Below are 19,439 nucleotides of genomic sequence, written 5' to 3'. Positions count from 1 at the left end.
CATGTCCATTCTCCCGCAGGTCCTCCAGTCAACGGCGCCGGCCCATCCTGGGCAGCCCCCTCTCCTGACCCAAAGGAGAACATCTCGGAGGAGAGCTCCAAGGATGCCACTGTGGTCGTGGAACAGCTGTCATCCGCACCCTCCAACAGTGCAGATCCACACATCTCGGTGGGACATGTTAATGGACAGGCTTCTGGGCCACAGTCAGGTGAGCATCATACCGCTGATGATGCACATCAGTGTGAGGCAGGAACCAGCAGGCGAGCAAGCAGTCGGATGTCTGCTGGATCCCAGGACCCAGCTGAGCCTCAGCCTGATGCTGAGCTGATGGAGATGATACAGAGCAGCTGGGACATTCAGAGGGAGATGTCAGTGTCGCTCCAGCAGATTCAAAGCAGCTTGGAGGAGTCCCAAAGGCTACGGGAACAGGAGATGGCAATGAGTGGCACCGAGGCCAACACTGCTAGGGTGGTGACCGCAGTAGAGAGCCTGGTGCATAACACCAGCACCATTACTGGAGGTGTCCAAGACATCGCGCAGTTGGTGACGGACATGGCTGAGGGTCTCGGCAGAATGCCCGACTCGCTGAGGGATGTCACCCAGCACTAGGCCAACCTTGATCAGGTGCTGCGGAACATGTCCCGCTCTTAGATGGGAATGGCCGAGGCGCGGTGGAGCTGGTCCCAGTTGTAGGTGGGCATTGCCGAGGCCCTGTAGAGTATATCCCAGTCACTGAGGAGCATCGCTGAGGGCGTCGGCACGATGGTGCGGACCAAGGGGAACCGCCGGGGCTGGCAGAGCCAGATGATGCAGGGGAGCTGGGGCTCGAACCAGCTGCCGCTCCATCCGAAGTTGAACCCCAGGGCCCTATGGGCACCAATCAGGAGGGGTGGACGCTGAATGCCAGGACTGACCTGTCACATGGAGTGGCGACGGTGGGCACCAGCTCCCCCGAGTGCCATCCCTCTGGTGAAACTGTGCCTCGAGGTCAGCACATGGGACAGGGCAGAATGGCTGTGGATATGCTGACGACAAGTGAGCCGGAACCCTCTGGCCCCAGAGCCCCCAGAGAACGCCCGCCAGGGGCGTCGATGACCACGGGACGAGGTAAGCAGCTGGCTGCCTCCGCCTCTGATGTGCATCCTGGGAAAACACCAAGACATAGTGGTAGAGCTAGGATGGCCAGGCACGTTGAGGATCACTGAAGGCACCGGGGAGGGGGTGGAGGTCGAGGGCAGGGGGGGGGGGGGGGCGGGGACGACGGACACATCATCGGGAGTGGGGCATTGTACAGCACATTAAACACCTTTTTGTAGAACCATTATGGTGCCTCTTTCACTTTCTTCCGCAATGTGGGCTGACCCTTGGACTCTTGGCCCATCTCTCCAGGCATCCCCCTCCCCGTGGCATTCGTGGACATGACCCTGGAGCTGTGTCCAATCTCCTGGGTGTTAGGGTATTGCTTGTGTGGTGTTGCCTCCTGCAGTATTCAAGCACAGTGGTGTGTTTTGGATGCTAGGCAATGACTCCCACATGTTACATGGCCCGCCCACCCACGAGAATCCACTTGGCATGTGTGAAGTGCTCACTTAACCACGATTGCCAATTCCCTATTAGCAATAGCCTTCAGCTGCATGGCCAGAGGCCTCAACCGTCAGTGGGGTTATGAGTGATTGGTGGGGCAGAGAGGCAGGGACAAGGGATGCCCCCAAAACGGGTACACATGACCCAGTTTGGCATGGTGGTGCCATGAGCGGTTGCCACCTTGGATGACCCGCCCAGTGACCCACTCCCATCTCCCCACGGTGGCGCACCCCTGCAGAGGGTCCCCCATCCGAGCTGCCCACTCCCACCGAGCACTGGGATGGCAATCCCAGCATCCCCACGTAAACCCTTCCACCAGATTCACATTTTTCAAAAGGAGTACTAATTGGCGCCAGCCTGAACACTTGCTGGGGAGGCCACTGGATATGGGGTGGCTCTCGTTGATTGTATTGAAATGGGGCTTAAGTGGTGTTAATTGGTTTCTAACCACACTACGACGAGATCCCGATTTCACCTGTGGGAGTCGTCCTGGTGCATCGCAAACTGTTTGGCGCCTGGGGCGAAACTCGTTATTGGCCTCTCCTGGTATTCACCGGCCTTGTTACGCTTGAGCGAGAGCGCAACGAAGCTGGAGAATCGCATATGACAGCTTTAAAAAAATTATTTCTTTTTTTATCCTATTATCTTTATTTAAAAAAAATAAATTTGGAGTAACCGATTCATTTTTCCCATTCAGGGGCAATTTAGCGTGGCCAATCCACCGACCTTGTACATCTTTGGGCTGTGGGGGCGAAACCCACGCAAACACGGGGAGAATGTGCAAAGTCCACACGGACAGTGACCCAGGGCCGGGATCGAACCTGGGACCTCGGTGCCGTGAGACAGCAGTGCTAACCATTGCGCTACCGTGCTGCCCCCACCCCCCCAAAATTATTTCACAGATTTGTGGCATCACTGGATTGGCCAGCATTTGTTTCCATCCAAACTTATCCTTGAGAAGTTGGTGGTGAGCTGTCTTCTTGAACCGCTGCAGTCAGTGTGGTGCAGGTATATCCACAGTAGTGTAGTTAGGGAGGAAGTTCCAGGTTTTTGACCCAATAACAGTGAAGGAATGATGAATTAGTTCCAAGTTAATATGGTATGTTAACCAGGAGAGGAACCTAACGGTGATAATGTTCTCGTCCATCGGCTGCCTTGTCCTTCTATGTGGTAGAAGTTATGAGTTTGGAAGGTGCTGCCAAAGGAGCCGTACTGAATGCATATACTTCTGGTTAGAGCTGTGCCTAATGCTGTTTTGGATAGATCATGAGTGCAGATGCTGGGTCTGTGCACTGAACATGTGCAGTTAGGCAGATTTTGGCACCAGGTAGAATGTAAGCTGATTTGACTCTTGTCATGCCATTTTCAAACTCAACACTCCTGCATTTAACCGTATACAACTGAATATGCATTCAGCAGCAGGAAGTAGTCCTCTCCTCAGCAGCCTTATTTAAAGGGAATCAGTCCATCTAGGTCCCCGCAGTTCCCCTTTCTAGATTACCTGCGTCCAACAGTTCCTCTAACATTGAATGTCTCGGGGTTCCGTGTGTACGATGTCGTTTCCTTGCGGAGAAAGTTCTTTAATTGTAGGTGTCGAAGTTTGTTCCCGTTGGGTAGTTCTGTTTTTTCTGTCAGCTTCTCTAACGTCACTAGTCTGTCCTCTATATAGAAGTCCCGGACAGTCAACATCCCCCGGTCCCGTCTCCACCTCTTAAATGTGGCGTCCATCCTGGCTGGCAAGAACCTGAGCTTGCCGCAGATGGGGGCCATCGAGGACATTTCGGATAGGCCAAAGTGCTGTCTCATTTGATTCCAGATTCAGAGTGTGGCTACCACCACTGGGCTTGTTGAGTGCTTGACTGGCGGGGATGGGAGTGCTGCCGTGATGAGGGCTCGGAGGGTTGTCCTTGTACAGGAGCTCTCCTCCATCCTCACCCATTCCATTTCCGGTTCTTTCACCCACGCCTCATTCTTTCTGCTGTTTGCAGAACGTTATTTGACGAGTAGCAAACATGACAACTTTTAGCTTGAAAGCAGCTTGTGCTTCATTCCTTTTGCTGGAGGATTCATTCCTGTTCGTCACTTGCCTTGCTGCCTGTGGTGTGTCTCAAATTTCTACACACATTTTCACTACACAGCCCGCAACACCTCTTTGATTCCATATTAAACATAAACTTCTGAGGTAAAAAACTGAGGCTAATTACTAATGTGAGGATAACATTTTGTAGTTGAAAAGGGGAGTTGACTAATACACTGAGTACATGCAAAAGCATGAATTTTTGACACCAAAAAATGGTATTGTCTTATACACCGGCTGAGTTATATGTCACAATCTATGGCAATGTGAAACAGTTATTTTTAATTCCAGCTTTTTTTTTTAAGAGAACCTTGATATTGAATAAACCTATGCATAAGGTTCAGCTTTATGGTTTCCGGCTTCCAATGGCTGAAAAAAAATGTTTAATTTTTTTATGGTGCAAACTTCAGCTGATTGGTGCTGATCTAGTTGAAAAAGCCTGATGTTAAGATTTGAATTTGAACTTCAGCGCTCTGAATTAAATTTGAATACTTAGCATTGTTCAAGTATTTTGATGTTTTCCTAACTGCCATTTTTCTAATAAATCCCTTGGATCAATACATTGGGACAATTAATGTTTACCTTGTGCAAGGATGTTTAAACTCATGTCCTTAAGAGTGAAGTACTCACTTTAAATCTCCCTGCAATTCTTTCTTCATCTGCAGAGCTGTCATCATCATCTCCAATTTTGCCTCGATAGAGATTAAAAGTGTGCAGCCAGTCTTCAAAGTTTCCAAACTCAGCTTCTAATTCCTTGTCATAAATCTGTTAATTGAAATAGAATAGTTAACCAAGAAAGGCCTTATATGCAAGTCTTTTTTCCCCAACTCATCCTTCCTTGTAAAAGATTAATTGCTTTTCATGGGGTGTTCTAAAGTTTCTAATAGTCCTTCTTGCCTTGAATATGAAATGCTTGAGGGATGTGCATAATACCTAATAGGCTACTCATTATTTGTATACCATTGATGTGTGTTGATAGTTTTGAAAATTCAGTATTCAGGAGTTATTTACCTTTTCATTCAAATAAGTTCAAAAGTTCCATTAAAATAACTGCATAATATTTCAGCAACTTTTGCCCTGGGGTGCTTACATACAGAATGAGAAATCCTGTATTACACTACTGTGTGTTGGAAAAATTATCTTCAATGTTAATAGCTCTAGAAATGCAACTGGGTACCTTTAGGTCACTTTGACAGACAAAATGGCCCATTTTAGTTTGAGGTGCATATTGGGCAATTGGCAGGTAGAGGGCCGGACTAAAGTAGTCATGAACAGACTATTCTAAAAAGGCCTGTTATTTATCCATAGGAGCATCACAAATGTGTCCAATCCTGCCCTGACCCAATGTTCATTACTACTGGAACCATCCAGTCGTGGAAATTCAGGTTTCGTAGCCTAAGGGTACAGAGGACATTTATAAAACTTTTGACTATCATGGCTGAAATCTACCGGCTTTAAGTGCAAACCAAATCTAGATTCTCTCTGGTATTCATGGCTTAGTTCAATACTGCATTTAACAGTTCGGCTATTGATTAACAACAGATCAGATAGAGTCGGATTCATTCATTCATTCCTCGCAGGAAAACATTGGGCGCAATTCTCCCATCGGGAGATTAAGTCCCGAAGCCGGAATGAAAAACGGAGTGTTGCACTCCGGCGACGGAAGCCGTTCCCAGCCCCCTATTCTCCCGCCCCGGGGGGGCTAGGAGCGGCACCGCGTCATTTATGCGTGCCGGGCCTTGGCGCCGCGTAAAAGCATGCGCAGTTGCCGTCCTCCCCGCGGCTGCCCTGCAAGAAGATGGCGGATGGATCTTGTGGGGCAGCGGAGGAAAGGAGGTCCTCCTTCAGAGGCCGGCCCACCGATTGGTGGGCACCGATCGCGTGCCAGACCCCTTTTGAGCCCACCCCCGGTGCAGGAACCCCCCTCGCCCCCCCACAGGCCCCCCCCCCCAGCTTTTCCCACTGGCAGCGACCAGATGTGGATGGCGCCGGCGGGAACCTGTCGCGTTGGGCAGGCCGCTCGGCCCATTCGGGCCGGAGAATCACCGCTTGCCCACTACCAACGGCAAGTGGCGATTCTCCCAGCAGCCAGCCGTGATTCGAGCCGTGCCGGTTTGGGTGGGGGGTGGGAGAATCGCGTGCGGGCGTCGGGATGGCGTGGCGGGACTCGCGCGGCACCCGGGCAATTCTCCCACCCGGCGGGGGGGGGGGGGGAGAATTCCGCCCAATAACTGTCTGTGCAACTTCCAGGAACAATCATTCAAAATTTTCAGAGCAACAACTTGAGCAGAACATATTTCAATAACCTTTTACATCCATTTACCTGTAATTCATCAATTTTAACCTTCTCCTTCTTTTCAATCACTTCAAGCTGCTTTTTCTTCTTCTCTTTCTCCTGTGCTTTGGCCTTGTCTTTACTCTTGGACTGCTTTGTGCCTTTCATAGGAGAGTCATCAATTTTGAGATCTGAATGTAGAGGAGGGAGGATGGACACAAAACACTCAAACATGAAAGACATGAAAGTTGACACCTTGGTGTTTTCTAGACTAGGAAGGAAACCACCATGTAGGGAGCTACATTCTAAAGTAAGCTACCGACCCTAAAAGGGCAAACAGACCACAATGGAAAACTACTGATTCTAAAAGGACAAACAGACTATAATGATATGGAACGTTCAATGAACAAACAATCCGTAGAAGGGAACAATGAGACTCTGAAGAGGCTGGGAATTCTGCAACAACTAACTCACCTCCTAATTACCCATCTACAAAGCACAAGTCAGGAGTGTGATAGAATGCCGTACTTGCCTGGACGAGGGCAACTCCAAGTCTTAACAAGCTTAACATCAACCAGCACAAAACAGCCCACTTGATTGGCACCACCTGAAACATTCAGTCTCTCCACCACTGATGCACAGTGGCAACAGTGTATGACATCTGCAAGATGCCTTTCCTCAACTCACCAAGGTTCTTTTAATAACACCTTCAAAATTTGTGATCTCAACTAACTAAAGCAAACAACAGCATGGGAACACCACCATCTCAAATTCCCCTCCAAGAAAAACATCATGCTGATTTGGAGATCTTCCCTGTCACTGGGTCAAAATCCTGGAACTCCCTTCCTGACAGCCCTGTGGATGCACATCAGGTGACCTAATATAGTTCAAGAAAGTGGCTCACCATCACCTTCTCAAGGACAATTAAGGATAAATCAGAAATAGCCTTGCCAAGTGACGCATAAAAAAAACAGCAAAGGAATGCCTAAAATAATCCAAATCAATGCCTTAGTTATCTTTTACAGGTCCATATGACCAAAAAGCTGGGCCGTTTTCAACAATTTCCTTTTGAGCTGGGGTCTCAAAGAGAAGCCTACTGCCAGTGGCAGTAAGAATTGCTCTCAATACCTCCCTCTAGATCAGGTCTCTTCTCTAGACACACAACCACAGCTTAAGCCTTTGTATCACTTTTTCCCTGCATGCTCTGATCTCTGAGATAACACTTCAGTCTTGCTAGTGCCAACTTTCATGATGGCTCAGTAATGAGATGAGTGACAGATTCTGTCATGATAAAAATGGGTGGAGAATGGGCAAAGCAAAGCACTCACAGTAAGCAGAAGTTTAGAATTTTCAACAGTAGATGAGATCTACAAGCAGTCCAAACACATTGTTGAACATTAAAAAAACACATGGATGATCCTTATCAAAATATCCTATAAGTTCCTCTGTTAAAAATCCTATCACATCCAAAGAGGATTCTTATAAATGTTAGCACAATTTCAAAGACACACAGGAAAACAAAGTCTGAATTCCACAGGATTTTTATAGTGTCCAATATAAGACAATGTAAACTTATAGGATGTTGTTGTAAGGGACAAAAATGCAAAAACGGGAATAAATGTTATTAACACAATCCCAGCCATAACATACCCTTAATTGGTAACTTGGTTCCACCCATAACACACATCCATCCATTAACGCATTCCCAACCCTTAACATTGTGCTCCCAGCCCTTAGCATGTTCCCAGCCCTTAGCATGTTCCCAGCACTTAGCACACTCCCCACCCTTAACATCCTGCTCCGAGCCCTGAGCAAGTTCAAAACCCTTAGGCTGCTCCTGAATCTTAACTTTCCGCTCCCAGGCCTTAGCAAACAAAGCCCTTAGCTTGCTCCTGAATCTTAACTTCCCATTCCCAGCCCTTAGCAAGCTCAAAGCAGGTAGCCTGCTCCTGAATCTTAACTTCCCACTCCCAGCCCTTAGCAAGCTCAAAGCCCTTTGCCTGTTCCTGAATCTTAACATCCTGCTCCCAGACCTTAGCAAGCTCAAAGCCCTTAGCCTGTTCCTCAACCATAACATCCTTCTCCCAACCCTCGGCAAGCTCAAAACCCTTAGCCTGCTCCTGAATCTTAACTTCCCACTCCCAGCCCTTAGCAAGCTCAAAGTCCTTTGCCTGTTCCTGAATCTTAACATCCTGCTCCCAGACCTTAGCAAGCTCAAAGCCCTTAGCCTGTTCCTCAACCATAACATCCTTCTCCCAGCCCTTAGCAAGCTCAAAGCCCTTTGCCTGTTCCTGAATCTTAACATCCTGCTCCCAGACCTTAGCAAGCTCAAAGCCCTTAGCCTTCTCCTGAATCTTAATGTCCTGCTCCCAACCCTTCTCATGCTCTCAGCCCTTGGCTTGTTCCCTATTAATATTGCATTTCTAGATTACATTATATTTTCAGCAAAATAACATGCATATGTCACACATATATATGTCTGGGATAGCCAATCTGTAGTTCACTCCTTTGTTCAATTTCCATGAAGTGTGAGTGTAAACCTTTCCAGACCTAGTTTACCCTCCGCTGCTATCTCCATGTCCTCCTTCTCCTCTGCCTCAGCTGCAGCTGCTTCCTGCTGTCGGATACGCTAAAACAGAATTTGCAAATCACACTCTGAATTTGAAGAAATGCACAACTATTGAAAGCATCAAAGTTATTTTTTTTTGGTCTTTCTCATTTTGTGGTTATATGATGGGGGTTGGGGAGGGGTAGGATGTAAACTCTGGTTAAAAAATTGGATACATGTCCATTGCCACCTCCCTTAATGGATGGAGTGTGAAAATACCTAAAATTGTACCCCTGTGAACTGGTGCCCAATCTCAGTCATTCTATAATGGGAAAGCACAGAAAGGAGATTCCTACAGGGAGGAACACATAGCGGACTGTCACTTGGGTTGCTTTAGAATGCTGCTTTCAGCAGCTTGTCATAGAGCACCCATACTGAAGAGTGGGGAACAGTTTGGCCACCTTTCTTTGGTCAAAAATGGTGCAACAAAAGAAGTTACCAGTTACGTCTAATGACACAAAATTCTATCTAAATTTGAAACACAGACATTCTGCAAGGTCCTATTACATTCATTCTTGCCACAATTAACTTACACAAAGGCGTCAGTAAGGGGGTCGACTTGTTGGGACGAGGCCGTTGAATCTGGTGAGAGGCCTCTCTTGAGATTTGCGATGCTTAAAACACCCCACGAGATTTAATGCAGTCTCACGAGATATTGCAATCTGAATCTCGCCCTCACTGGTCACAACCCAGATCAGCTTAATGGATAATTTAAATATGCATTTGCAGGATCCTCCCCGTGCCCAGGACTTTATGGCTGCTCCCGGGAGACTGCCAGGACGTTGTTTAGTACTGGTCTTCACAAACGTAGACCTGTCATAATGGCACCTGGGGTGGGGGGGGGGGGGGTTCCTGGGCCATTGGAGACCTCTGGGTGGTAAGGGACAGGGCAGGTAGGGCAGAATGGCACTGCCAACCTGGATCCCTGTCAGTGCCACACTGGCACTACCAGGGTGCTCGGGTGGCACTGTCAGGATGTTAGGGTGGCACTGCCAGGGTGATTTGATGCCAGGTTGGAAGTGCAGGAGATCTTTTAGGTAAGATATTTAACCAGGGTTCTATCAGCTTGTTTAGGTGAGATCCCAAGGCACTATTTGAAGAAGAGCAGATTTCTATCTGCATTATGGTTGGATCCTGATTAGCATTAAATATGTTTCCTAACTGAGCCATGAACTTCAACTGTCATACTTCCTCGTTCCCAAAAGTAAGTAATAATTACACTTTAGACTCAGAATACTGGAGCTTCATTGGGTGTATTTTTTCAGCTCTCCACATGGCTTCAGGGTAGACTACATTTGCCCCTCAGCACGTGTGACACTGAATGTGCATCCTGGGTTATATAGTCACAGAGCAATTAGTTTCTAGCTCATTACGAATGGTACAACAAAATAACAAAGATTGTGCATATGGGAACACTTGGCTGGGCACCAGTGTATTGTCCTGAGTAATGAAGTTCTGGTGTAATACATTACATTACTGACATATGAATATATTCGCGAATTTGCTTTTTACATCACATTGTACAATAATCCAACGGACAAACTTCTAAATCAGTGCATACCTCCATGAGAGTTTCAATTGAGGCAAAATATTTTGACCACCAGTCCAGCATGCTTTCATCAGGCTCCTCCTCTTCTATTTCCTCCCCTTTCTTTTTCTTCTTCTTTTTTGCTTTCTCATCCTCATTCTAGAGACAAGGAACACACGGTGTAAGAAAAAGTCACAATCAGCTGGAGCAATAGACATTTGCCATTGTGTCAGTTCTCTGCTTTTCAGTAGTCATTCTTGCTAAGGTATAATTACCTGATGGTATGGACTTAAATCCTGTTTTAACCCCTTCGGCTGCCATTTCATTTTTAGCTCAAAATTTAGTGAATTTTTATTCACTGAAATATTTCGTAGAAAATAAAACCTGCTCAGCAAAAGATTTGGAAAATTGGTTGAATCATGATGAGTTTGATATAAATTTTTTTAAAATCCATTTCTAAATTTGAAATACAGATTCTGATTGCATACTGGGCCTCGGGTGAGCAGGCAGCATTGCCAGAGTGCCAAGCTCTGAGCACCCTGAAGAGCTGGAAGAGAGAGGTTGATTGTGCATGATCATACTGTTATTCATCTGTTGCTTTGTACATAGTTGACCCGCAGTTAGTTAATAAATTGTTTATAGCTTGAGCTACAGATGTTCTTGTAATATAAATCAGCCATATGACAAGAACATTACATGGTACCAGGGTTGGATGATATTAAACACTGAGAAAAAAACTATCAACCTGCCACGAGGTCCACAGAGATTTGAAGATTTTGCAGACTGCCAGAATTAACAACATGGAGTCGTTGAAGCCACCAAAGAGTCTCAGATGGTAATGTGGACAGCAACTGGCGTGTGTTTAAACAACAATTAAATCTGTTTCTTACTGCAATAAATTTAGGAGATCAACCAGATTCACCTAAGGTAGCGATGCTCCTAACAGCGGCAAGGCCCAAAGCAATTGCTGTGTTTAATATGTTTAAATTTACAAATTATGACGATAGTAAAAATTTTAACAAAATAGTCGAAGATTTGATTCACATTTCACCCCCAGAAAGAATAAAATTTATGAACGCTAAGTGTTTAGATCATGTTTACAGAAGACAGAAGAGTCCATAAATCATTTCATCACTGATTTAAAGTTAAAAGCTAAAACCTGTAATTTTTCTATGGTGGAACCTTCCATGTTTCGGGACCAGATTGTGTTTGGTCTGAATGAAAATAAGCTGAGGGAATGGTTGCTGAGAGAATCAGAACTGTCTTTGGAACAAATAGTTAAGGTCTGTCAGGCTCACGAGCTAGCAGTACATCATTCCAAAATGTTTCTCAGTAATGTCGGCGTCTTCTTGGAGGAAAGCATTCCGGACTCTGGTTGCTGCCCATTTTCCAAAATGTTGGGAAACTCCAAAAAAAGGCAGGAAGGTTCCTGCAGCTTCTCGCACACCAACACACAGGTTAAAGATCAGGGTGAAGTATTTCTGTGTAAAAGATGTGGTCAAACGCACAAATTAAGGCAGTGTCCAGCGCTTGGCAGGCTTTGTTCCAGATGCAAAGAAAAATAATCAATTTGCTCAGAATTGACACTCTGAGCTCAACCCCAGATCAGTCAGCACAGTGGAAGACACAGTCTCCAGTGATGAAACACATTGTTTGCTGGAGTAATAACAGAGAAGAATAATTTTTTGGAGACATTAAAAAATTCTCTAGCACTTAAAAAAATGCAAACTGATAGTCCATTTAAAATAAATGCGGTTGATGAGGAGAAATGACTGCTACCACTTGTAGTGAATAGTACAGTGGTCCAATTGAAGTTAGATGCTGGTGCCAAAACTAATTTAATCAGCATGACTGATATAAAATATCTAAAAATTCAGCTGATTAGAAGAAATCACAAAATATCTCGGAGAGATTATAATGGTTCAAGCATTAAATGTTATGGTGCTTGTGACCTGAGTGTGGTGGTGATGAACACAGTTTATTCCGTCCCATTCTGTATTGTATCCAAGGGCTTGGATTCATGATTAGGTGATCAGTCCTGGAAGGATTAGGTCTAGTGCAGTTGGTATATAGCATCCACAAAGGATTGGATCAACACTCCGACAATTCTGAAAACATTATCAGCAAATTCAGCGATGTGTTCACATGTTTTGATACACTATCATTCATCTACAAGATACAACTCAAAGAGGATGCAAAACCTGTGATAGAGGCACCAGGAAGAGTACCTGCACCTCTTTGGGGTCACCTCAAAAAGGAGCTAGACAGAATGACAAAATTAAAAGTAATTAGAAAGATAGAAGAACCTACCAACTGAGGAAACTCCATGGTTTGTGTAAAGAAAAAGAATGGCGATATTTGCATATGCATGGATCCTGCAGATCTCAACGAGAATATCAAATACCGAAGCGTGAGGAGATCACATCTGAGATGGCTGGTGCACAATTCTTTGCGAAACTTGACGCATCTCAGGGTTTCTGCCAACTAAAGCTAGAGGAACGAAGTAAAAAATACTCCACTTTTAAAACGGCATTTGGATGGTATTGCTTTCTGAGAATGCCGTTTGGCATAATTTCGGCATCAGAAATTTTTCACCGTGCCATGGAGCACATAATCGAAGGCTTCGAGGGTGTACGTTTGCATGTGGGTGATATCATCATTTGGGGCTCAACCATAGAAGAGCACAATACGAGGTTGATTAAAGTTCTAATGAGCATCAGGAGAAACGGGCTGGAGCTCAACAAGCAAAAGTGCCAATTTGCAGTAACTGAGGTCACCTTCCTAGGTGACAAGCTCTCATCGCATGGCATTGAACCTGACAAGGACAAAATCCAAACAATTCTCAACAAGCCAAAACCACACGACAAGAAAACCATCTTAAGTGTGATGGGTATGATCAATTTTATAGGAAATTATCCCAAGCCTGTCAGCAAAAACAACACAAGACAACGGATTTCGCTTGGACTGAGCAGCATGAGCAAGAGTGGAAGAAGCTCAAGACTTCACTAACCACCACGCCAGTTCTCACATTTTCTTGACCCATCTAAGCAGATTAAAGTGTCAACAGATGCCTTGAAAAATGTTCTAAGAGATGTTCTTCTGCAACTCGTGCATGACAATTGGAAACCAGTCGCGTGTGCATCACGATCCATGACTAGAACAGAACAGAGGTACGCTCAAATTGAAAAAGAATGCCTCAGTTTAGTTGTAGGCTTGGAGGAATTCCACGGATACAGATGTCTTCGCGCATTCAGAGGTTGATGATGAAGTTACAATGCTATGACTTCAATCTCATCTACACGCCAGGCAATTCTTAGCAGATGCATTATCGAGAGCGTTGATACAAAGTATTAGTAGTGAAATTACTGAAGATGTAGATCTGCATGTCAATCTTATTTCCACACTACCAGTATCAGATACAAAACTACGTGAGATTCATGAAGAGACCAGGAAGGATCAAACTCTTCAAGAGGTGATGAGGAACATCAACTCACACTGGCCCAGAGGTCAATGTATGGAGTTCTACAATATAAGATCTGAAGTCAGTATCATTAATGGAGTGGTAATTCGTTTGAACACCATAGTTATACCTCAATCTCTTCACAAGGATGTACTAAAGAGGATACTTCAAGGCTATTGTGGGATTGAGAAATGTATACAGAGAGCTGTGACTCTGTTCACTGGCTAGGTAAAAACTACGATATTGACAAAATGGTCAGTTGTGACACATGCCAGACGCATCATTGCAAGAGAACCTAAGCAAATATCTGATTAACCTACAGCACCATGGCAGAAAGCAGCTATGGATTTCTTTCTCCTACGAGGGAAAGATTATTTAATGATCATAAGCTATTTTTCAACCTATCCTGAAATGGCTCTACTGTCAAGCATAATGGCAAGCAGTGTAGTACTGCATACTGTAGCCAGGCCACCTACAAAGGACCGTGGGAATTGTGGTCAATTTGGGACACAGACAGGTACACAGCCTCTGTCTATTGCGCAAAGAAACCAGACTTGGCTGAAACTTGTATCCATTAAGAGTCGATCACCATTTCCCCCAGGACAATAGAGTTTGAATCAAGGAGTTACAACAGTAGCAGACTAACCGGCGCCACCCCCCCCCTTTATTTGGAAAGGCCTACGTGCCTGGGACAATGATAGCTAGGACCTGCCCAGCTATCGAGGTATCCGCCCCCTAATTGGCTGACATTGATGAGGGTGATCGAAAACCCTATTGATCCATTGGACCTGGAGTAAGGACCGCCCAAAAGGGCGCAAAAGAGAAAAAAAACCAGCGCACTAGAGATCTGTCTCTTTTGGGACCGGCCTGTGTGCGACCAACTGCAGCAGAACAACCAAGTTCAAGGACCCGTGACAATTCCTGAAGGACGAGCCCAGCTGAGACGAAGCAAACCACTTCCAAATCGATCATGTGGACCCGGATAAAGGCCTTGGGCGGGATTCTCCGACCCCCCGCTGGGTCGGAGAATCCGCCGGGAGACGACATGAATCCCGCCCCCCGTGAGTGGCCGCCCGTTTTCGGCAGGTCCCACCGGCATATGTTACGGCACGTACTTACCGGTGGGACCTGGTTCCACGAGCGGCCTCCGGGGTCCTCGGGGGGGGTATCTGGCCCAAGGGGGGCGCCCATGGTGGCCTGGCCCGCGATCGGAGCCCATCGATCCGTGGGCGGGCCTGTGCCGTGGGGGCACTCTATTCCCCCGCGTTGGCCTCTGTAACAGTTTGCGATGGCTGACGCGGAGATGAACCCCCCCTGCACATGCGCTGGGATGACACCAGCACACGCTGGCGCTCCCGCGCATACGTCAACTCGCGCCGGCCAGCGGAGGCCCTTAGGCGCCGGTTGGTGTGGTGCCAAGCCCCTTCCGCACCGGCTGGCGTGGCGCAAACCACTCCACCGCCGGCCTAGCCCCTGAAGGCGCGGAGGATTCCGCACCTTCGGGGCGGCCCGATGCCGGAGTGGTTCACGTCATTCCTTCGCGCCGGAGTTGCCCACCCCACCGGTTTTCGAAGAATCCCGCCCCTTATCTCGCACAGTGCCTGTCACTCGGAGTTAAGTAAAGGCCATCTTAGTCGCTAGGGTTCCAGACGATTTGGCTTCTGGCGAGGAAGAGAGCGGTCGTGGGTGGAGGAGCTCCTGGAAGGGAACAAAGTTGTGTCCCGCTCCTCGCCGAGAACTTGCAGCCAAGCTAGCAAATTCACCCGTTTGGGACCCCCCCCTCAACAAGAGTATAGGGATGAAGAAAAACCTGGGGCGTCATTCTCCGCCGGCGGGAGTCTCCGTTTTGCCGGCGCCCGGGGGTTTCCCGACGGCGTGGGGCTGCCCCACAATGGGAAACCCCATTGACCGGCCGGTGTAACGGAGACTCCCGCCGGCCGGTCGGGGCAGAAATGTGGCGGGGCGGGTAGGAGAATTTCGCCCCAGGACTCCAAAGCTCATTACAGCGGGAGAACTGGGAGCTCAGGAGGGGAGCGATCAGGCGGCAACCCTCCCCCACCCACGCATGGCAGCAGAGAGCAGGGCAGGACGAGCGGCGGCCTGGACCAAAGCGAGGACCGAGCCAGCAGGAACGCCCGACGACGACCCACCCCCCTCCCCCCCAGCAGGAGACCGCAGGGTAAGATGAGTGGCGGCCCGGACAAAGGCTGGGACCAAAGCGGGGACTGAGCCAGCAGCAAGGACCGACCCCCCCCACCGGCGGCGACCAGTGTGAGGCAGGAACAAAGAGGGTCTCCCGGCCAGAAGCCTCTCTCTCTCTCTCGACCCTGGGTGAGTGAGGGAAAAGAAAAAAGAACTTCCCATTTTGCAGAAACAAAACTTTGAAAAGAAAACTTTTAAAGAGGGGAAAAGAAAGGGGGAAAATAGGGAGGGGGAAAATAAAAGGGGGGGAAAAAAAGGGAGGGGGAAAAAATGCCAGAAGGGAGCCAAAGCAGAGGGAGAAGGCGCACCAAAAGCAGATGGGGCAATGTGCGAGCCCGTTCAGACGAGCTAATCAGCGCAAGAAGCGGCGGAACGGAAGGTTCGACGCAATAAAAAGAACTGGGCAGACAGGTGCATTCTCCCCCGGGGACAGGGGGGAACGGGAACTGGAAGGCAGCCTTTGCCGAGGCGCTGAGGGAACATCAGCAGGAAAACAAGGCAGAGGCTAGGGCAGACATGGAGGCCACTGTGCAGGCAGCAATGGCCAAGGCCCTGGCAGAGGTGCAGCTCACCCTGGGCAGAGCAGAGGAGAAACTGGAAGCCCAAGAGGAGAAACTGGAAGTCCAAGAGGCGACCATTAAGGAGCTGGAGAAAGCTGCGACTGACATGAGCGACCAGATCACGGCCCTGGAGAGGGAGGTGGCGAGACTGAACAACACGGGGGAACCTGAACGGCAGAGTGGACGACCAGGAAAACCGCTCGAGAAGGCAAAATGTCAGGATAGTGGGACTACCAGAGGGGATCGAGGGTAGAAACCCCACGACATGCGTGGCCGAGATGCTGGGCAACTTAGTGAGGAGAAAAACCTTTCCCAACCCACCAGAAATGGACAGAGCGCACTGGTCGCTGCGCCCGAAACCCAAGGCAGGGGACCACCCGAGGGTAGTTGTAGCTAAACTGCACCGGTACCAAGTTAGGGAAACAACCCTGCGCTGGGCCAGGATAAACAGAACCTGCAAATGGGAAGGACACTTCATTAGAGTCTATGAGGACATTGGGGCAGACCTATCCAGGAGACGGGCCGAATTCAACAGAGCGAAAGCAGCTCTTCACAAGAGCGACGTGCGTTTTGGTATGCTGAACCCAGCGAAACTCTGGGTCACATACCGAGAAAGAGAATACTTCTTCACAGCCCCCGCCGAAGCAAACAAGTTTGTCGAGGTACACGGACTGGAAAACCAGCAGCTAGGGTCGAAGTAAGGGGCCCCTGGCAAGGGGCAACAACACGGCGAGCGCACCCTGAACAAAAAGCAAACCACTGCCCGAGGGACCACTTCAGGTGGGGTACCAGGCCCAGCACGAGGGAAGGGAGAGCAAGCATGAGGAGTGCAGGATAGGATGGGGGAAGAGCGGGCAGAAATTCGCAGAGGCCGGGCAGAGGGAGAAGCGAGACAGTAACTCCCGAGAGGGGGGCCATCGCACTAGCAGGAAAGCTAGCGCCAGGGGCAAGCAACAAAGCAGGGCCGCAGCATGCCCCCAACAAGGGGGAAGGCGCCAGGCAGGGGGTGGGGGGGACCACTCAACAGAGGCGGGAGAGCAAACGGGGATAGGAACAGGGGAAAGAGGAACAAAGGAGGGGTATATGGGAGAGGGGGAAAAAAGGGGGGAAAGGGAGAGACCGGGAGGGGGGGGGGAAGACACAGGGAGGGAGAGACCGAGTGGGGGTGGGGGGGAACACAGGGAAGGAGGGACAAACAAGGCTAGAAAAGGAATAGCAATAGGGCTACAAAGTGCCACAACCAAGGGCTCGAAATAAGGAATCGCTGAAAGCACCACCCAGTACGCCCCTGGGTGAAGGGAGAGCCCAGAGTGCAGGGGACCACCTGTGTGGCGGCCACACAGTGTGCGGCCATGTCGGGGGCCTCCTGGACAAAAGGAAACCCCGGAGCGCAGGGACCCGACCGCATGGAGAGAGCAGTGACAGCGGCCATCCTGGATGGCCCCCTAAGAAAGGGAAACCCCGGAGGGCAGGGACGTGTCCACCAGGTAAGTATGGTTAATCCCACAGGAGCGAGGGGACAGAAGCCCCCCACCAGGATTGTCACCTGGAACGTAAGGGGACTCAACGGCCCAGTGAAACGATCCAGGATCCTCACCCACCTAAGAAATATGAGGGCCTACATAGTCTTCCTCCAAAAGATGCACCTGAGAGAACAGGACCGACTGTGGGTAAGAAAGGGTTGGGTGGGACAAACCTACCATTCCTGCTATGGGACAAGGGCCAGGGTGGTGGCGATACTGATCAGCAAGTGGACAATGTTTAGGGCGACAAAGGCGGTTACGGACCCAGGGGGACAGTACGTCATGGTCAGCCTGGATAGGGCACCGGTATACTAGTTAACGTGATAACACGAGCTTCATCAAGGAGACCATGGCAGAAGTCCCTGACATAGCGACGCACCGACTAATCATGGGCAACAACACGCCGACAGGGGGGGGGAAGAAGAGGTGAGGCAACACCAGGCCCCCCCGCCCCCTCCACGGTGAGCACACCATGGACAGGATCCAACGACAGACAGATTAAACCCCAAAACAGGGAAACCTCAAGCATGGCAAGGGAACTCAGTCACTTTATGGAACAGATGGGAGTGGTGGACCCCTGAAGGTTCGTCCACCCAGGGGAGAAAGAGTTTTCCTTCTTCTCCCCAGTACACAACGGATACACCAGAATTGACTTCTTTGTGGTGGGGAAAACGGTGCTTCCGGGGATAGACAAAGTGGAATACTCCGCAATTGTGATATCAGACCATGCTCCACATTACATGGATGTGAGGCTGTAGACAGGCAGGGCCCAACGCCCCAAATGGAGGTTGGACATTGCCCCACTAGCTGACAAGGCCTTCAATGAAAAGATATCGCGACATTCTAGTTGTGGGGGAGGGCAGTAAACGGGACCTGGAAGCATCACTAGCACTGGGAGAGATCATGGATGGCATTAGCTCCATACAGGCGGGGAAGGTGCCGGGACCAGATGGGTTCCCGGCGGACTTCTACAAAAAAGCAGAGTACACGGAGAACAATCAGAACGGGGAGGTCTCACCCTCCACGTTCTAGGAAGCGTTAAAGACCGTATTAAGAGGGGAAATAATCGCTTTCAAAGCGCGAAGAGATAGGGCGGAAAGGGCGGTTAGGCGACTCCATACTGGAGGTTGACCGTAAATACTCCGAGGCCCCGACAGTAGAGTTCCTGGCAGAGAGGAAAGAGCTACAAAGGAACTTTGATCTGCTCTCCGCCAGGAAAGCAGTGCACCAACTCCGCCAGGCACGTGGGGCCCTATACGAATACGGGGACAAAGCCAGCCGCCTGTTGGCACACCAGCTAAGAAAACAGGAAGCCACTAGGGAAATTGCACAAATCAAGGATACCAGAGGCACGTTAGAAACAGAACCAGAAAAGATCAACAAAACCTTCTACCAAGGGCTGTACACCTCAGAGCCCCCAATGGGGGAGTCCGGGATGAAACGGTTCCTTGATGGACTGGACATTGCAGTCGTGGGGGAGGGCAGAAAACAGGACCTGGAAGCATCACTAGCACTGGGAGAGATCATGGATGGCATTAGCTCAATACAGGCGTGGAAGGTGCCGGGACCAGATGGGTTCCCGGCGGACTTCTACAAAACATTTGCGACAGCACTGGCCCCGC

The 19,439-nt window shown here is 48.9% G+C and overlaps 1 protein-coding gene across 12 annotated transcripts in view; it reads right to left on the bottom strand.

Moving 5' to 3' along the window:
* Positions 1 to 19,439, bottom strand: part of otofa (otoferlin a) — a 532,520-nt gene that overhangs the window by 66,874 nt on the left and 446,207 nt on the right. For 8 of the 12 annotated variants that reach the window (XM_072498920.1, XM_072498923.1, XM_072498922.1 and 5 more), the window contains 4 exons: positions 10,106 to 10,231; positions 8,487 to 8,565; positions 5,985 to 6,127; positions 4,292 to 4,426 (listed from right to left, as the gene is read on the bottom strand). In XM_072498920.1, the coding sequence (XP_072355021.1) occupies positions 4,292 to 4,426; positions 5,985 to 6,127; positions 8,487 to 8,565; positions 10,106 to 10,231 (483 nt within the window). The remainder of the gene's footprint in view (positions 1 to 4,291; positions 4,427 to 5,984; positions 6,128 to 8,486; positions 8,566 to 10,105; positions 10,232 to 19,439) is intronic. The other 4 variants (XM_072498930.1, XM_072498925.1, XM_072498926.1 and 1 more) reach the window with 1 other exon arrangement.

This window comes from Scyliorhinus torazame, chromosome 4 (assembly GCF_047496885.1).
Source record: "Scyliorhinus torazame isolate Kashiwa2021f chromosome 4, sScyTor2.1, whole genome shotgun sequence".
Taxonomy (NCBI): Eukaryota; Metazoa; Chordata; class Chondrichthyes; order Carcharhiniformes; family Scyliorhinidae; genus Scyliorhinus; species Scyliorhinus torazame.
The sequence above is the reverse complement of the archived record's forward strand: the minus strand, read 5'-3'. Positions and strand labels throughout refer to the sequence as shown.